The sequence below is a fragment of the Ovis aries genome, chromosome 15, assembly GCF_016772045.2.
Source record: "Ovis aries strain OAR_USU_Benz2616 breed Rambouillet chromosome 15, ARS-UI_Ramb_v3.0, whole genome shotgun sequence".
NCBI classification, from domain to species: Eukaryota; Metazoa; Chordata; class Mammalia; order Artiodactyla; family Bovidae; genus Ovis; species Ovis aries.
This window is the reverse complement of record NC_056068.1, coordinates 13,499,386-13,512,585: the sequence shown is the minus strand read 5'-3', so window position 1 is coordinate 13,512,585 and position 13,200 is coordinate 13,499,386. Positions and strand designations below refer to the sequence as shown.

The following is a 13,200-nucleotide window of genomic DNA, read 5'->3' as shown; positions in this document are numbered from 1 at the left end:
AGGCTTTCATTGTGCTCCGATAGGAGAGGGAGAGAAAGAGAGAGAGTGAGACAGAGGGAGAAAGAGAGCCAGCGAGCTGCAGGGGGGTGGGGGACGGAGGGCGGGGGAGCTCTCGCCCGAGGCTCCCTGGTGGAAGGCGGGTGCCACTGCACGGGCGAGCGAGGCGGCCGGTGCGGGGAAAGGGGAACGCAGAGGGCCTCCCAGCGGCAAGAAGTGGAGGATCCCGAAGCCTGCGCATCTCGGCGTCGGCGCGCGCAGCTCGCACTCCGGCTCGGCTCGGGCAGGACGGCGGTACGTTGGGGAAATTCCCCAACCTCTACCCGACTACTTCACCAGCCCGAAATGGTGCAGAAATTCCCGGCCAGTGGATGTATTTTCCCTGCCAGACCTCAGGTTACGCTCCCCGCCTCCACCCCTCGAGGATATCACTTTCATTTTTCAGTATGTTGTCAATGACACCCCTGGGCACTCTAGCGAGAGCTGGGTGAACACGGAGGAAATGTTCCTGGGTGTCAGAAAAGGAGGCGTAGGGTGTGTGCGTACTGGGGGAAACGGAGGAGTGGGTGAAGAGAAGAAATTACATCATTAGCTCCTAAAGGGCAGGCGAGTGTCTACCTGCTAGCCTGTTTTGTCTGTCTCTGGCTAAGTCAATCTCGGTGATCATAAGCAAAATCAGTAAGAATAACTAAAATATTCTATCACGATGAAATTACAAATATCAGTTCTCAAAAAGGAAAAAAAAAGAACAAAAAATATTTTTCTGAAAATACAAGATTCCCTATGACAAACCTAATGCAAGATCTGGGGCCTTCACGGTAGTCTGTTTACATACATAAGGAGGAAAATCATTATGCAGCAGTCCAGTTTCAAGTTCACTAACACAAAACAAACACATCTCTGACACACATTGTTGTCTCATCTTCAGATAATCCTACCTTTAAGCTCTCAAAATGCATGTTGGATTCTGCTGATTACCATTTATGGAGGATAAACTAAAGTGAGCACAATATTGTTCTAGTCAGGACCATATAGTCTGTTATGCTCATTTGGAAGTCATTTGGATTTGAGGTGTCAAGCAGTGGGGCTTTGTTAATCTAAACCACCTCTCGCATTTCAGTTACAAGCTCCTGCTTCAAACTGAGCTGTGGATAGAAATGAGTAAGATCAGTGCAAACATTTATCTAGTTTAGTTCTCGATAGGCTGGTCTACATTAGTTCATTTTCACAAATTCTAGAATGTTATTTTGGGATTTGGGACAAGTGCCTTCTGATGGAATGTAACTTTTTTTTTACTTTTCATTGGAACATACTGCTGTCTGTCCCTTCCAAGGCTAAGTTCCTCATCACTCATGGAGAAAAGCAGAAATATCTTTAGGTATGCAAATCTGAAAGAACTCTCTCATGAGGTGTCATTAAAAAGGGAAGGGGTTCTGATCATTTTAGATTGGTTTTTAAAAAGGTGTATTCATTAGACATTACCTCGAGTTACTATCAGCACTTAATATATTCAGCAGTCACACTTGATAAGAAAAAAACCTTAATAAATTTAAACACTGTTCACGCTACAGTTCTGCAGTAGCATGGATTTTGATTAATAACAGTTTTTGGTCAAAGCTGCTATTTCTAAATGATATAACTTTTACTAAACTTTTACTTCTAAGCTAGACAAGGACACACCTTAAAAACTTGTCCAGCAACAATTTAATAAATTTTCCTACTATGTTCTAGTGATGTAGGACTCTCCTTTACAGTGTCTTTTGTACACATTTGCCCTTTACAGCCATTTAAATTCAAGCTGACATCATTATCATACACCTCATTTCCATTCATGTCATTACTATTTATTTAGTCACTGTTTCAGCACAGTACTTTGCATAAATCTCCCTCCAATCCACCAAAAATCCTGAGGGAGAGGAATTATTAACTCCATTTATAAATGAGGAAACTGAGGCTTATTGAAAATAAACTATTTAAACTAACTAGGAAGTAACAGATCAGGACTCGAACTCAAGCCTGATTTCAAACCTATCCTTTCTTAACCACTGGACTTGCTGCCTCAGTATCAAGGGTGAAAGGAGTTACAGGGAAACCAGACTATACCCAGAATAGCTCAAGGGCTGCAATTACACCTCAATCAACATGCTGGAGTCTAAGCAAGTCCTATAATACCTCCAAGAAATGAGTAGTGAATAGAACTACTCATCTGAGTATGAGAGCAGACAAGTGAGAAAATATGCTCAATTATATCCAGCTGCCAATAAAATAAACATTTTTTTTCCTTGTCTTCCCCTTTTATGGAACTGTTCCCTCTTATATCCCTAAAGCTTCTGTAAGGGCCCTATGAATTTTTTTTTTAAAGCATTAGTTCCTTTTTATTTGTCCATCTGTCTTCCTCATCTTTACTGTTCATAGCTACCTACCATAAGGCATTTAATGCTATAGTGATAAATGTCAAGATCTCAAAAGTTGATATGTGAGACTTGTAAGCTTACAAACTATTGTTATAGAATCAGTGATATCAGTGATGATAAAATAATACAGTTAAGTCATAATACCTACTAAAGTTAATTCTGATTTTTCAACATTCTGTTTTCTTCTCGACTATTTGCTTTTGGCCCCCTGATCCATGCTAATTCTCATTTCCTGACAGCCTGTCTCTTTGCAGTTCTTTTGGTGTAATCATGTACAAAAGTCTCTTGCACTCTCCAAACACCTACTGAAGAAGCTTGCTCGGTTGCAAGCTTCAGACATCAGCAAAGCTACTTATCAGCATTTCCTGATCAACAGCCAGAATACTGTTCTAACAAGAAAAATGTTTCAAGGCATTAAGAGGCATGACCTAGGAACTGAGTCAGCTGCCATTACAAGTCCTTAAAGTCATTAGTGCTTTAATTTTTATAAATTAAGTAAATGCTATTTATTAGATAAATATTTTTAATTTTCAGTTGGTACGTTCACTCTTCAGTTGGTTCGTTCACTCTTCAGTTGGTTCAAACTTGTCTGTAGTGTCACATACAAGAAATGATGCTCCCAAGGTCTTCAGAGATACTTTAGAGTCATTCTTTTGTTTTCCTTGGACTTCTATTTAGACAAATCATTCATGATCTTCACCCTTCCCAATTAGCCATCACTTTTCCTCTAAACTCTGCCCTGTATCTTTTTGGACACTATCACTGTATCTTCAACTTTCAACTGCAACTTCATATAGCTAAGGATTATTTCCATATAACAGACAAATAAGAATAGAGATGCATGATTAAAAGTTTCCATTTCATACTTTTAAAAGAGGTATGCATTCTTCACATGGAAAGTCAGCATCAGTATTCTCACAGCTTTGTAAGTTCTACCTGTTTTGTTTACAATCATAATAGGGATGACATTGGAAAATTAATTGTAGAAAATATTAAATCTCTATGTAAGGACTTAATAAAATGCAATTTTTAATGTATATCATGAAGACCATTCCATGAACCACATTAATAGATGAAGTGAGGTTCAACTGACACTTGAAGAAACAAGGATCTGAAATTCACAGGGAACTAGACCCTACTAGAACGGCACTTTTAAGAATTAAAGATACAGAATAGCCAGGGTCCATTTGTTCACTCTGAAACCATTTTACTTTATTCTATTAAGGGAAAATTTAGAAGTGCAATTTAGAAGCAATGAAGATGCCAAAATGTGACTTTAAACTATTTTTGGCAGAATTTGTCTCTCTCAGATCTTTTGATCCTAATAAATACTTATAGGGGAAGAGTAATGGATAAAAATAAATAAAATACATCTTACTCATTTACCTGTAAACAAAATTGGACAGGAAAAAGAACATTATGACCTATGCAAATACATATCATGAAATTATTCCTGAATGTGAAGATTGGAAGACTTTGCAGGCCTGAAATATATTTGTAAGGGACACTTTGGAAAAGGGAAAAAAGCATTCCTCTACTTGGAATGGGTAAGCTGTAGTCTGATTGTGATGCCAGAGAATTTAGTTGAATATAACACCGAGGCTTCTTCCATGGCCCACTGATTTAGGTATTGATGGCAGTAAAAAATGTTAGTGAAGATCATTTAATACTACAAAAGGATAATAAGCAGATATGGGCAGGAATTCAGCAATAAATACACATAGATGTTAATCTAAATAGATTTTTAAAATACATGGTTTTCTAATAAACTGACAGGACATGAAGAGCTCATTTACTTGATAGTCATCTGATATAAAGGCATTGTTATATAACTTGCAAATACACTTAAAGTTAGGCTTGTGTATTCTATGTACAGTAGATAAAAGTTTTATTAGACTGCAGTGTTGTTTCATGGAAATTAAGATGAACATGTTTCACACAAGATATTTTGCCATGAAGCTATACATAAAACATATAAATAGGTCACATGATACAGAGAAATAAGACTTGCGATCTTTACATTTACAGGAATTTACAAAATCTTCTCTGAAGGAAATGTGTTAAAATTCAATCAAACTTCTCATCTTGAAAGTAATCCGCAGAACTGAGATATTCTTCAAGTTGATCATATTTCTGTGTATATAATAGAAAAGCTAGTTATTCTACTCAAAGCAGTGAAAATAAACTAGGCCTTTTCAATCTACAGACACAAATAGGAACAAGTTTATCTCATGGCAATCATGAACAAGTATCTTTTTATTATAAACAGGGACTCAATTTCAAATAATCATTTCTAATTCATAGAAAGCATTGGTAAGAGATCAAAATGAACATTATTATTAACTTCGTAACTGTCTGATAAATTATGTTTTCTATTATATTTACAGCAGGAGTGTAACAACTTCAATAACTTATTCAACAAAAATTTGTTAAACACATATCAAATACTTTGCTAATGCACACACATGCTAAGTTGCTCCAGTCATGTCTGACTCTTTGAGGCCCTATGGACTATAGTCCTCCAGGCTCCTCCATCCATGGGATTCTCCAGGGAAGAATCCTGGAGTGGGTTGCCATGCCCTTTCCATTGCTTTCCCTGCCTCTAAGGAGAACAGAGTTCACCAATATAGACACTGCTATGAGGGTTCTGAAGAGAGGTTATGGTTAGCTGAGGTGACCAGGAAGAGTGGCATTTGAGCTGTCCTAGGGAGAAAGACTTGGTAGGCGACGGTCTGGTGGAGTGTTTTCTCTAGGAGACAGAAATCCACAAAACGGTGACAAGACAGGAAAGCACGGGGTTTGACTGCAGTCTGAGGTTTTCCAGGGGAACTGAGAGAAGACTGAAGCAAAGAGGTAGTCAGAGAATAAAAAGTATGAAATGTTAGGTTATAGAGCTTAGCAATAATGTGACAGGCAATGGAAGGCTGCCAAAGGTGTTAGGGCAGGAAATTGACATAATCTGAGGTGTGTATATATATATATATATATATATATATATATATATTTAAAAGGGTAAAACATCCAGTCTAGAATGGTTTGGCAGCTAGTTATGAGTCTACTATAATAATTTAGGTAATGAAGGCCTAAATCTGAGTGACAGCAATGAAGATGGGAGAGTAAAGACCAGGGCCGGACAAGAGGAGAGAGGAACTGGGACGGTTTGGAGATTTCAAGGTTGACAGAGTTCAGGTGCTTCCTTCTGCTGGGGAGATGAACTGACCTAACGGTTTCTTAGCTCTCCTTATGAGCTCTGCATCTGCTTCCAATAAAACGAGAGATGGTGTTGATAGCTCTGACGTTTATGGTGATAGGGACTGAAACCTGATGTCCCTATGGACATACTTTTTTCACTTCCTGGTCTTCTGTGTTCACTACCTCATCCCAACAATCCTGTCTTCAAGTTCCCACTTGAAATCCCACCATCAAAGGTACTCTCAAAGAAAAATTGTTCGTCAGCATTTGCCAGTGGCATATGACATTCTGTTCTTCACTTCTAATTTAGAACGAGGCATGTATTACTATTACAGTCGTTATATATTTTGATTTTATCATAATTTTATCATTTTATTTTCTTACACTTGAGTTGCTCCTATCCTTTTATTATCGTTAGGTTAAAATCAGATCTCCTAGTTAAATTGTTAGGAGGAAGAAGAAGAAGAATGAAGTCAGTCTAGTTGGCAGGTCTTTGGGAAGAAATTCTGAGAGAGCCCAAGATAATGGAAGACAAATGCTTGGAAGAAGAAAAATGCTTGGAGGAAGAAAAATGCTTGGAGGAAGAAGAGGCAGGTAAGGGAAAAAGCAAGGTGTGAAACATAAGCTACAGAGTTTGTATAAGGTGAAAGAGGAGGCTCACATGCTGAGAGCTAAGAGCAGAAAGAGCCATGGACGTACCACTCAAGGAGCACAGAGCCCAGGTTCTAAAGGTTTAGGGTAGCTGTGGCCAAGAAGGCGGCACGCATCACAGGAACACAGGCAGTGCTACTACTCGAAGGCAAACACACTCTGACGGGGAGGTGGAGTCATGTGGAGAAATGTCAGGGTACTGATAAATTCTGCAATTTAATCATAGGACAGAAAGATGCCTATGGGCTTACATTGGCTAATAAACTTTCTTTGGTTTCTAGAAAATCTTTTGAGAACATCTATTGACAAATATTTTTAAAGTAGGAGGGCTCTCAAAAAGAAAATGAAATTCTTTGGTATTTTATGTGAAAAAATATGCATGTTGTCCTAAATATGCAGCATCCTGAAATACTTTCAATGCCCAATGCTGTTACTTTTTTAAGCATAATGTGACACTTGGCTTTCTTAAGAATCTTTTTCTTCTTGTAGGTCCCTTCTGTTGTCACAAACTTTGTTAAGCTTTCTCTAAGGTACATGATTTGGAAATGTACCTTAGAGAAGTACCTTTACTTCTTTCTGTAAGACGTTTAATGTTCTTTCCCATATATAAAATTATTATATAGTATGTACAATACACAGTAATTTTGCTACACCTAGTACATAATTCTTTTAATTGGTGTCCCAAAAGGTCTTTCAACCCCACTAGAGGATTGGTAACACTTCAATGCATCAATAAAAGCACTTAAGAATTTCATGTCAAAAAATAAATAAATAAAAATAAAAAAAGAAACGTTTCATGTCACTGAGGAAAACGAAGTTGGGACTTACTAGATAAGTGATGGCTCTTCCCCATGGCAAATGAAAAAGCACAGAGAAGGACAGGGAGGAAAGAATTGTGAGTGACTGAGAGAAGTGGATGGCATCACTGACTCAATGGACGTTGAGTTTGAGTGAACTCTGGGAGTTGGTGATGGACAGGGAGGCCTGGCGTGCTGCAATTCATGGGGTCGCAAAGAGTCGGACATGACTGAGCGACTGAACTGAGCTGAACTGAGAGAAGTGGAAGCAAAGTAAAAGATACAAAGCTGAAGAGAGTAAAATGAAACAAGACGACTGAAGGGTCAAGATGTGGGGAGCAAGCAAGGAGACCCCCAGCTGGTGGTTTGTGGTGGGTGGTAACTGTCAAAAGGGAAACTGACCTTGATATCCTCCTCCGGCCCAGGACACCCCTGTGGGACATGCCATGTCCTATGAAGTTCCTGTTTTGTCTGTTCTCGTGTTCTTTCCCTTGGCTCATAAGTTTATTCTCTAAGCTCTCTTTTTATTTTCCTCTTTTACAAATTTCCCTGATATAAATAACCCAGGCTTTTTTTTTTTTTTTTTAAGATTAAATATACTACTGATCTGAGTATCAACTCCTATCTGAGTTGATACCTGAAAACCTCCTATCTGTTCTCTCTTACATAGTCATGTAACTGGACCTGTTTTAGAAGACTGCGATCATATTAGTATCCTTGCATTCTTTCCATGTACCATAACAATTCTAAAAGCTCTGTGAGCAGACCAGAGCTTATGAGCTGCCAGCAGATCTTCGGGAATCCAGTGCACTCTTCAAAATCCCCACTTTATCCTTGCTATCACATTTAGTGATCAACAGGATATGGGGGAATCAAAATCAGTGCTGTGGCCTGAAACCTCTGCATTCCCCTTGATCTTCAGTTACAGTGCTCACTGCTCAGTCCCATGTCCTCAGGAAGAGGATGTGGGTGTATTAGAACTGGCAGCCGGGGTCCTTTCCTCAGATTGGCACCAGGGGCTTCTTCACTCTCACGTCACAAGAACTGTTCTAAAGATAGGAAGCAGACAAGCAGAGGTGAGTCCTATACTTTGTCAAAGAAAATAAGGGGACTTAATATATATGCAAGGAAAACCACACATACATAAAAGTGAAAGGACAGAAGTCCTTCATTTAAGGACTATATTACTGCTGATTAAAATGTATCTGATGAGCTAAGTGAACACACAGAACATCAGGGCACCTCTTCAGGGTACAACAATGATGAGCATGACAGGAATGGGTGGAAGAAGAGAAAATACCAAGACAGGGAGAGAGGGAGAGGTTCTCTTTTAAAAGTCACTGTCTTCTATTCTCATAATTCACATCCTTTTGCTGAAGCTGATCAGTAGTAGGCTCCAGAACCTACTGAATGAAATGGTTCTTCTATATTTACCTTACCTTCTTAATCCAGCCACTGCTTTTTGACTGGTTGAAAATTCTTTTCACTGTTTCTTTAACCTGTTCATCCTCAACCTCTTCTGTCTTTGCAATGGAGCAACACTCTTGGTACAGCTCGAATTTAAAATGTTTCAGTTTATGGTAAATTCTGGTTCGCTCAGCACAAATTCTGCCAACAGTAAACACCTAAATCAAGAAATAAACATCATCTGGTATATGAAATGAATATATAGTAGAGGAAGTACAGCCTTTCTGGTGCTCAGATTTTCTTTAAAATAGAATCCATGCATTATTTTTCAAAATTTTTATATAATAATTCCTTTACCTTCTTTTATTTATACAACCAAGTTAACAAAAAACCGAGCAACTGCTATGTTTCAAGTACTGAGTTAAGCACTGGAGATACAGAAATAAAATATGCGCCTCCTGTATCAGGGGAATGTACACCGCTGGGAGAAAAAAACAAGTGATTATAAAACAACATGCCAAATGCAATGCACAAGAGGCAATCAAGGTATACAGAGAAGGGACAATTAACACAGTCCAGAAAAAAGCACGGTTCTAAATTAGGTGGTGTGTGAACTAAGTCTTTAGAAAACAGTGAGTCAAGTTTGGGAAAGAGGAGAAAGATGGCTTGTAAGGCAAAAAGACAGCCATACCCCAAAGCAAGAAAAGCACGCAAGCTAATATACATACAGTTACTGAGGTAAAAATGCCTGAATTATGATAATTTTCTAGCTTATAAACCAGCAATCTCTAGTATTTTTGGCAACGGGAACCAGGTTCATGAAAAACATTTTTTTTTCTTTTTCCCCACAGACCTGGACAGGGGAATGATTTTGGGATAGAACTTTATTTCTATCATTATTACATCAGCTCCACCTCAGATCATCAGGCATTAGATTCCAGAGGTTGGGAACTCCTGTTACAAACACGTAAACTGAAACAGGCTCTCACACCAATATTAAAAATACAGCACTTTTAACCAAATATAGTTTTTTTCCAAAATATTATGCAAAGTAAAAAATAACTTTTTGTTTAGTTATATTTTTATCTGAATTAATGTGGGCTTCCCTGGTGCTCAGAGGTTAAAGCGTCTGCCTGCAATGCGGGAAACCCAGGTTCGATCCCTGGATCAGGAAGATCCCCTGGAGAAGGAAATGGAAACCCGCTCCAGTATTCTTGCCTGGAGAATCCCATGGACGGACGAACCTGGTGGGCTACAGTCCCCTGGGTCGCAAAGAGTTGGACACGACTGAGCGACTTCACTTCACTTCAATGTGTGCTAAGTCACTTCAGTTGTTTCTGACTTTTTGTGACCACATGGACTGTAACCCCCTAGGCTCCTGTCCATAGGATTCTCCGGGCAAGAATACTGGAGTGGGCTCCACTGCCTTCTCCAGGGATCTTCCCCACCCAGGGGTGGGACCTGCATCTCTTACCTTTCCTGCACTGGCAGGCAGGTTCTTTACCACCAGTGCCACCCGGGAAGCCCTAATACTGGAGTGGGTTGCTATGTCCTCCTCGAGGGGATCTTCCTGACACAGGGATCGAACCCAGGTCTCCACATTACAGGCAGATTCTTTACTGTCTGAGCCACCAGCGAAGCCCAAGAATACTGGAGTGGGTAGCCTACCCCTTCTCTAGGGGATCTTCCCGACCCAGGAATCAAACTCAGGTCTCCTGCACTGGAGGTGGATTCTTTACCAGCTGAGCCACCTGGGAAGCCCCTTAATTAATGAGTCTGATGTAATTATAAACATTAATATTTTATTACTAGCAAACTGTAAAAATTTTGATTTCTATGTTTATGTGGACTTCTAGGATCTTATGATTAAGAATACTCTTCTTGTGAACTCAACCATCCATTCTCTTTTAGAATGTTTTAAATGTATACTTTGTTATACGCATCTATAGCTAAAATTGGGAAACAGTGTCACTGCACTGACCTCATTAAATGTAACTGTACCTACATTATTTCACTCATTGTAGAAAATGCATCAGAAAGGACTTCAAACTTTATAACATGACCAATCTTATTCTCATGGAGTAACCTCAGGAAATAGAGAAACTTTCTCCTAATTTATGTTATTTGTCTTTGTGTCTACATAAATGATGGGTTATGCTTTCATGAATTCAGTGAGAGTGATATAGTTACATTACTGACCTATGCAACTTGTATTCTATCTGGCAAAGAACTGTGCTGTTTTTCTGAAATCACACTGTAGGGATCACACAGGCGATGAGTTAAATAAACAATACAAAAGTATATTGGCAAAAATGAATAAAAGTTAAATATGATGGTCAGTAACAGTCAACTTTGATGCATCGTCTTGTGAAGATGGCATTTGGGATATTTTCAAATGTTTCTTAGAATTTCAAAATGCTGATGAAAAGCACATCTGTATTTCTGTTTATGATTTGGGAAAATCTGTTTTTCAGATCATCAGAAACAATCAGGTATTACTGTTCATGGCTTGCTTACTGTAAGTATTGTTCCCATTGAAACATTATCATCAAACCAGTCATATAAATTACAGTTCACTTGCCAATACCTCCCACTTTAAGTAAAAAGATACTCCAACACTTGCAGTGAACTCTACGGGGAAGTCCATTTCTACCTTTCAAGTAGATGATGCAGGAAAAATCTCTTACGGCTGCTCTGGATAAAATATGGTAGACAAATAATACAATTTTTTGTTTTTATTACATTGTATTCTGTATTTCCACAAAACAAGAATTTATTTGTATAGAGATTTTGAGTTGGAACAAAAGGAGAGGAGAAGTGTTTAAGATTTTCTATTTTCTTTGCCCAGTATGAAACAAAACTATCTATTGAAAATCCTTTTCATTTCTAATTCCTATCCTCTTGGTGTTTACCTTACACTTAGTTTATCGACCCTGGAAGTTAATAAACCCAAAATTACCTTTAGGATATTCTCATACTATTTTTTTTCCCCCAAATATGAGCACATTTTATATGGAAGAGCCTAAATCATTATTAGTAAGGCTTCATAAAAAGCAGTAAATATACACAGTAAATGTACATAGTTGCTGCATACACCGCAAGTGGACCTCTCCTTTCACCGCTTCCCTGTTTTAGTGCATTGCTACAGCCAATTGTACCTTATGAATTAATGTATATAGTACAACACAGCTTATACTGTAGCATTCTATTTACATGAAGTTCTAAAAACAAGTAAATCAAATCTATACTGCTAGAGTAGTGTCCTTACATGTCCATAAATGTATTTAGAGAGTACTTTTAATTAACTAATTGCATTTCTAAACATTAAGGACACTACTTGGGGGAAATTATCTGGTGGCTCTGTGGTTAGGACTCAGTGCTTTCACTGCCAAGGGCCCAAGTTCAGTCTCTGGTTGGGCAACTAGGATCCCACAAGCCACACAGTGTAGCCAAAATCAAAAGAAAGAAAGAAAAAATAGAGACGCTATTCTAACAAGATAGACAATATTTTAAAAAAATTGTCAGAGAGAAAGAGAAATGGTAACTTCTGTGATGATTACCTCAGAGCAGATAAGTTAAGAGATATGTAAATGATCATTAATCCACTGTGTAGGGTTAGTATAGTTCTGATAACTCTGATAAATCTGAAGATAACCAAGTCATCTCAGTTATCAGTGTGAACTAGGGGCCTGACATAGCCAAAGATCAATCAGAAACAAAGCTAAAAATTGTCATCAAATTTTCCTAAAGCAGAAGATGGTGACTGCAAAGCAATAGAAATAATCTGATCTGTAATTTATTAGACACAACATGTGGAAATGTAAATCAACACTTTAACAAATTTAAGCAAGGAAATACAATGAAACATGCATTATGCACATTTTAAACACGTTTTTAACACTGTGGATAGCTTTCTGAGGTATTTCGTTAGGCCCTCATATACAGAGAAGCAATCAGTTCCTTAAGGAAATTAAAGTATGGAGAAGAAAGAGAAAAGATCTTCAAGGAAAGAGGGATGGGAAGAAGTCTATTGTCTATTTCCAGGTCTCTAGGAACACTGGGCTTCCCTGGTGGCACAGACGTAAAGAATCCGCCTGCAATGCAGGAGACCTGGGTTCGATCTCTGGGTTGGGAAGATCCCCTGGAGGAGGGCATGGCAGCCCACTCCAGCATTCTTGCCTGGAGAATCCCATGGACAGAGGTGCCTGGCGGGCTACAGTCCATGGGGTCGCAAAGAGTCGGACATGACTGAGTGACAAAGAACAGCTAAAAACCAAAGTGCAACAAGCTGAGTTAAGGGATTCTATTCCCTCTCAGCCTGTTCTTTGCATGGATGCATTACACGTGGCTAGGCTTCCTTGGCGGCTCAAATGGTAAAGAATCTGCCTGAGTGCAGGAGAACTAGGTGCAATCCATGGGTCAGGAAGATCCTCTGGAGAAGGGAATGGCTAACCCACTCCAGTATTATTGCCTGGAGGATTCCATGGACAGAGGAGCCATACAGTCCACGGGGTCGCAAAGAGTTGGAGTCGGTTGAGCGACTAACACTTTCACTTTTCACCTTTTTTGTTACACATGGCCATCTGCCTGAAACTTAATGCCTCTTCTCACCGGATCTTAAGTGTCTTGAGGAGTCTGGACAGACTCTGGGCAAAACTGAAAAACTTGTTCGTCCTCCTAACTGCCTTTCAGATCTCACGTCTCTTTCCTCCAGGTGATTTTCTTCTCCTCTAATGCCCTCA

General features: G+C 39.0%; 1 protein-coding gene across 20 annotated transcripts in view; it reads right to left on the bottom strand.

Moving 5' to 3' along the window:
• Window positions 1-2,871: 2,871 nt before the first annotated feature.
• Window positions 2,872-13,200, bottom strand: part of CCDC82 (coiled-coil domain containing 82) — a 33,376-nt gene continuing 23,047 nt past the window's right edge. For 18 of the 20 annotated variants that reach the window (XM_042232854.2, XM_042232857.2, XM_012095346.4 and 15 more), the window contains 2 exons: window positions 8,491-8,676; window positions 2,872-4,544 (listed from right to left, as the gene is read on the bottom strand). In XM_042232854.2, the coding sequence (XP_042088788.1) occupies window positions 4,479-4,544; window positions 8,491-8,676 (252 nt within the window). In that variant the 3' untranslated portion in view covers window positions 2,872-4,478. Of the gene's footprint in view, window positions 8,101-8,490; window positions 8,677-13,200 lie in introns of all 20 variants that reach the window. The other 2 variants (XM_060399682.1, XM_060399683.1) reach the window with 1 other exon arrangement.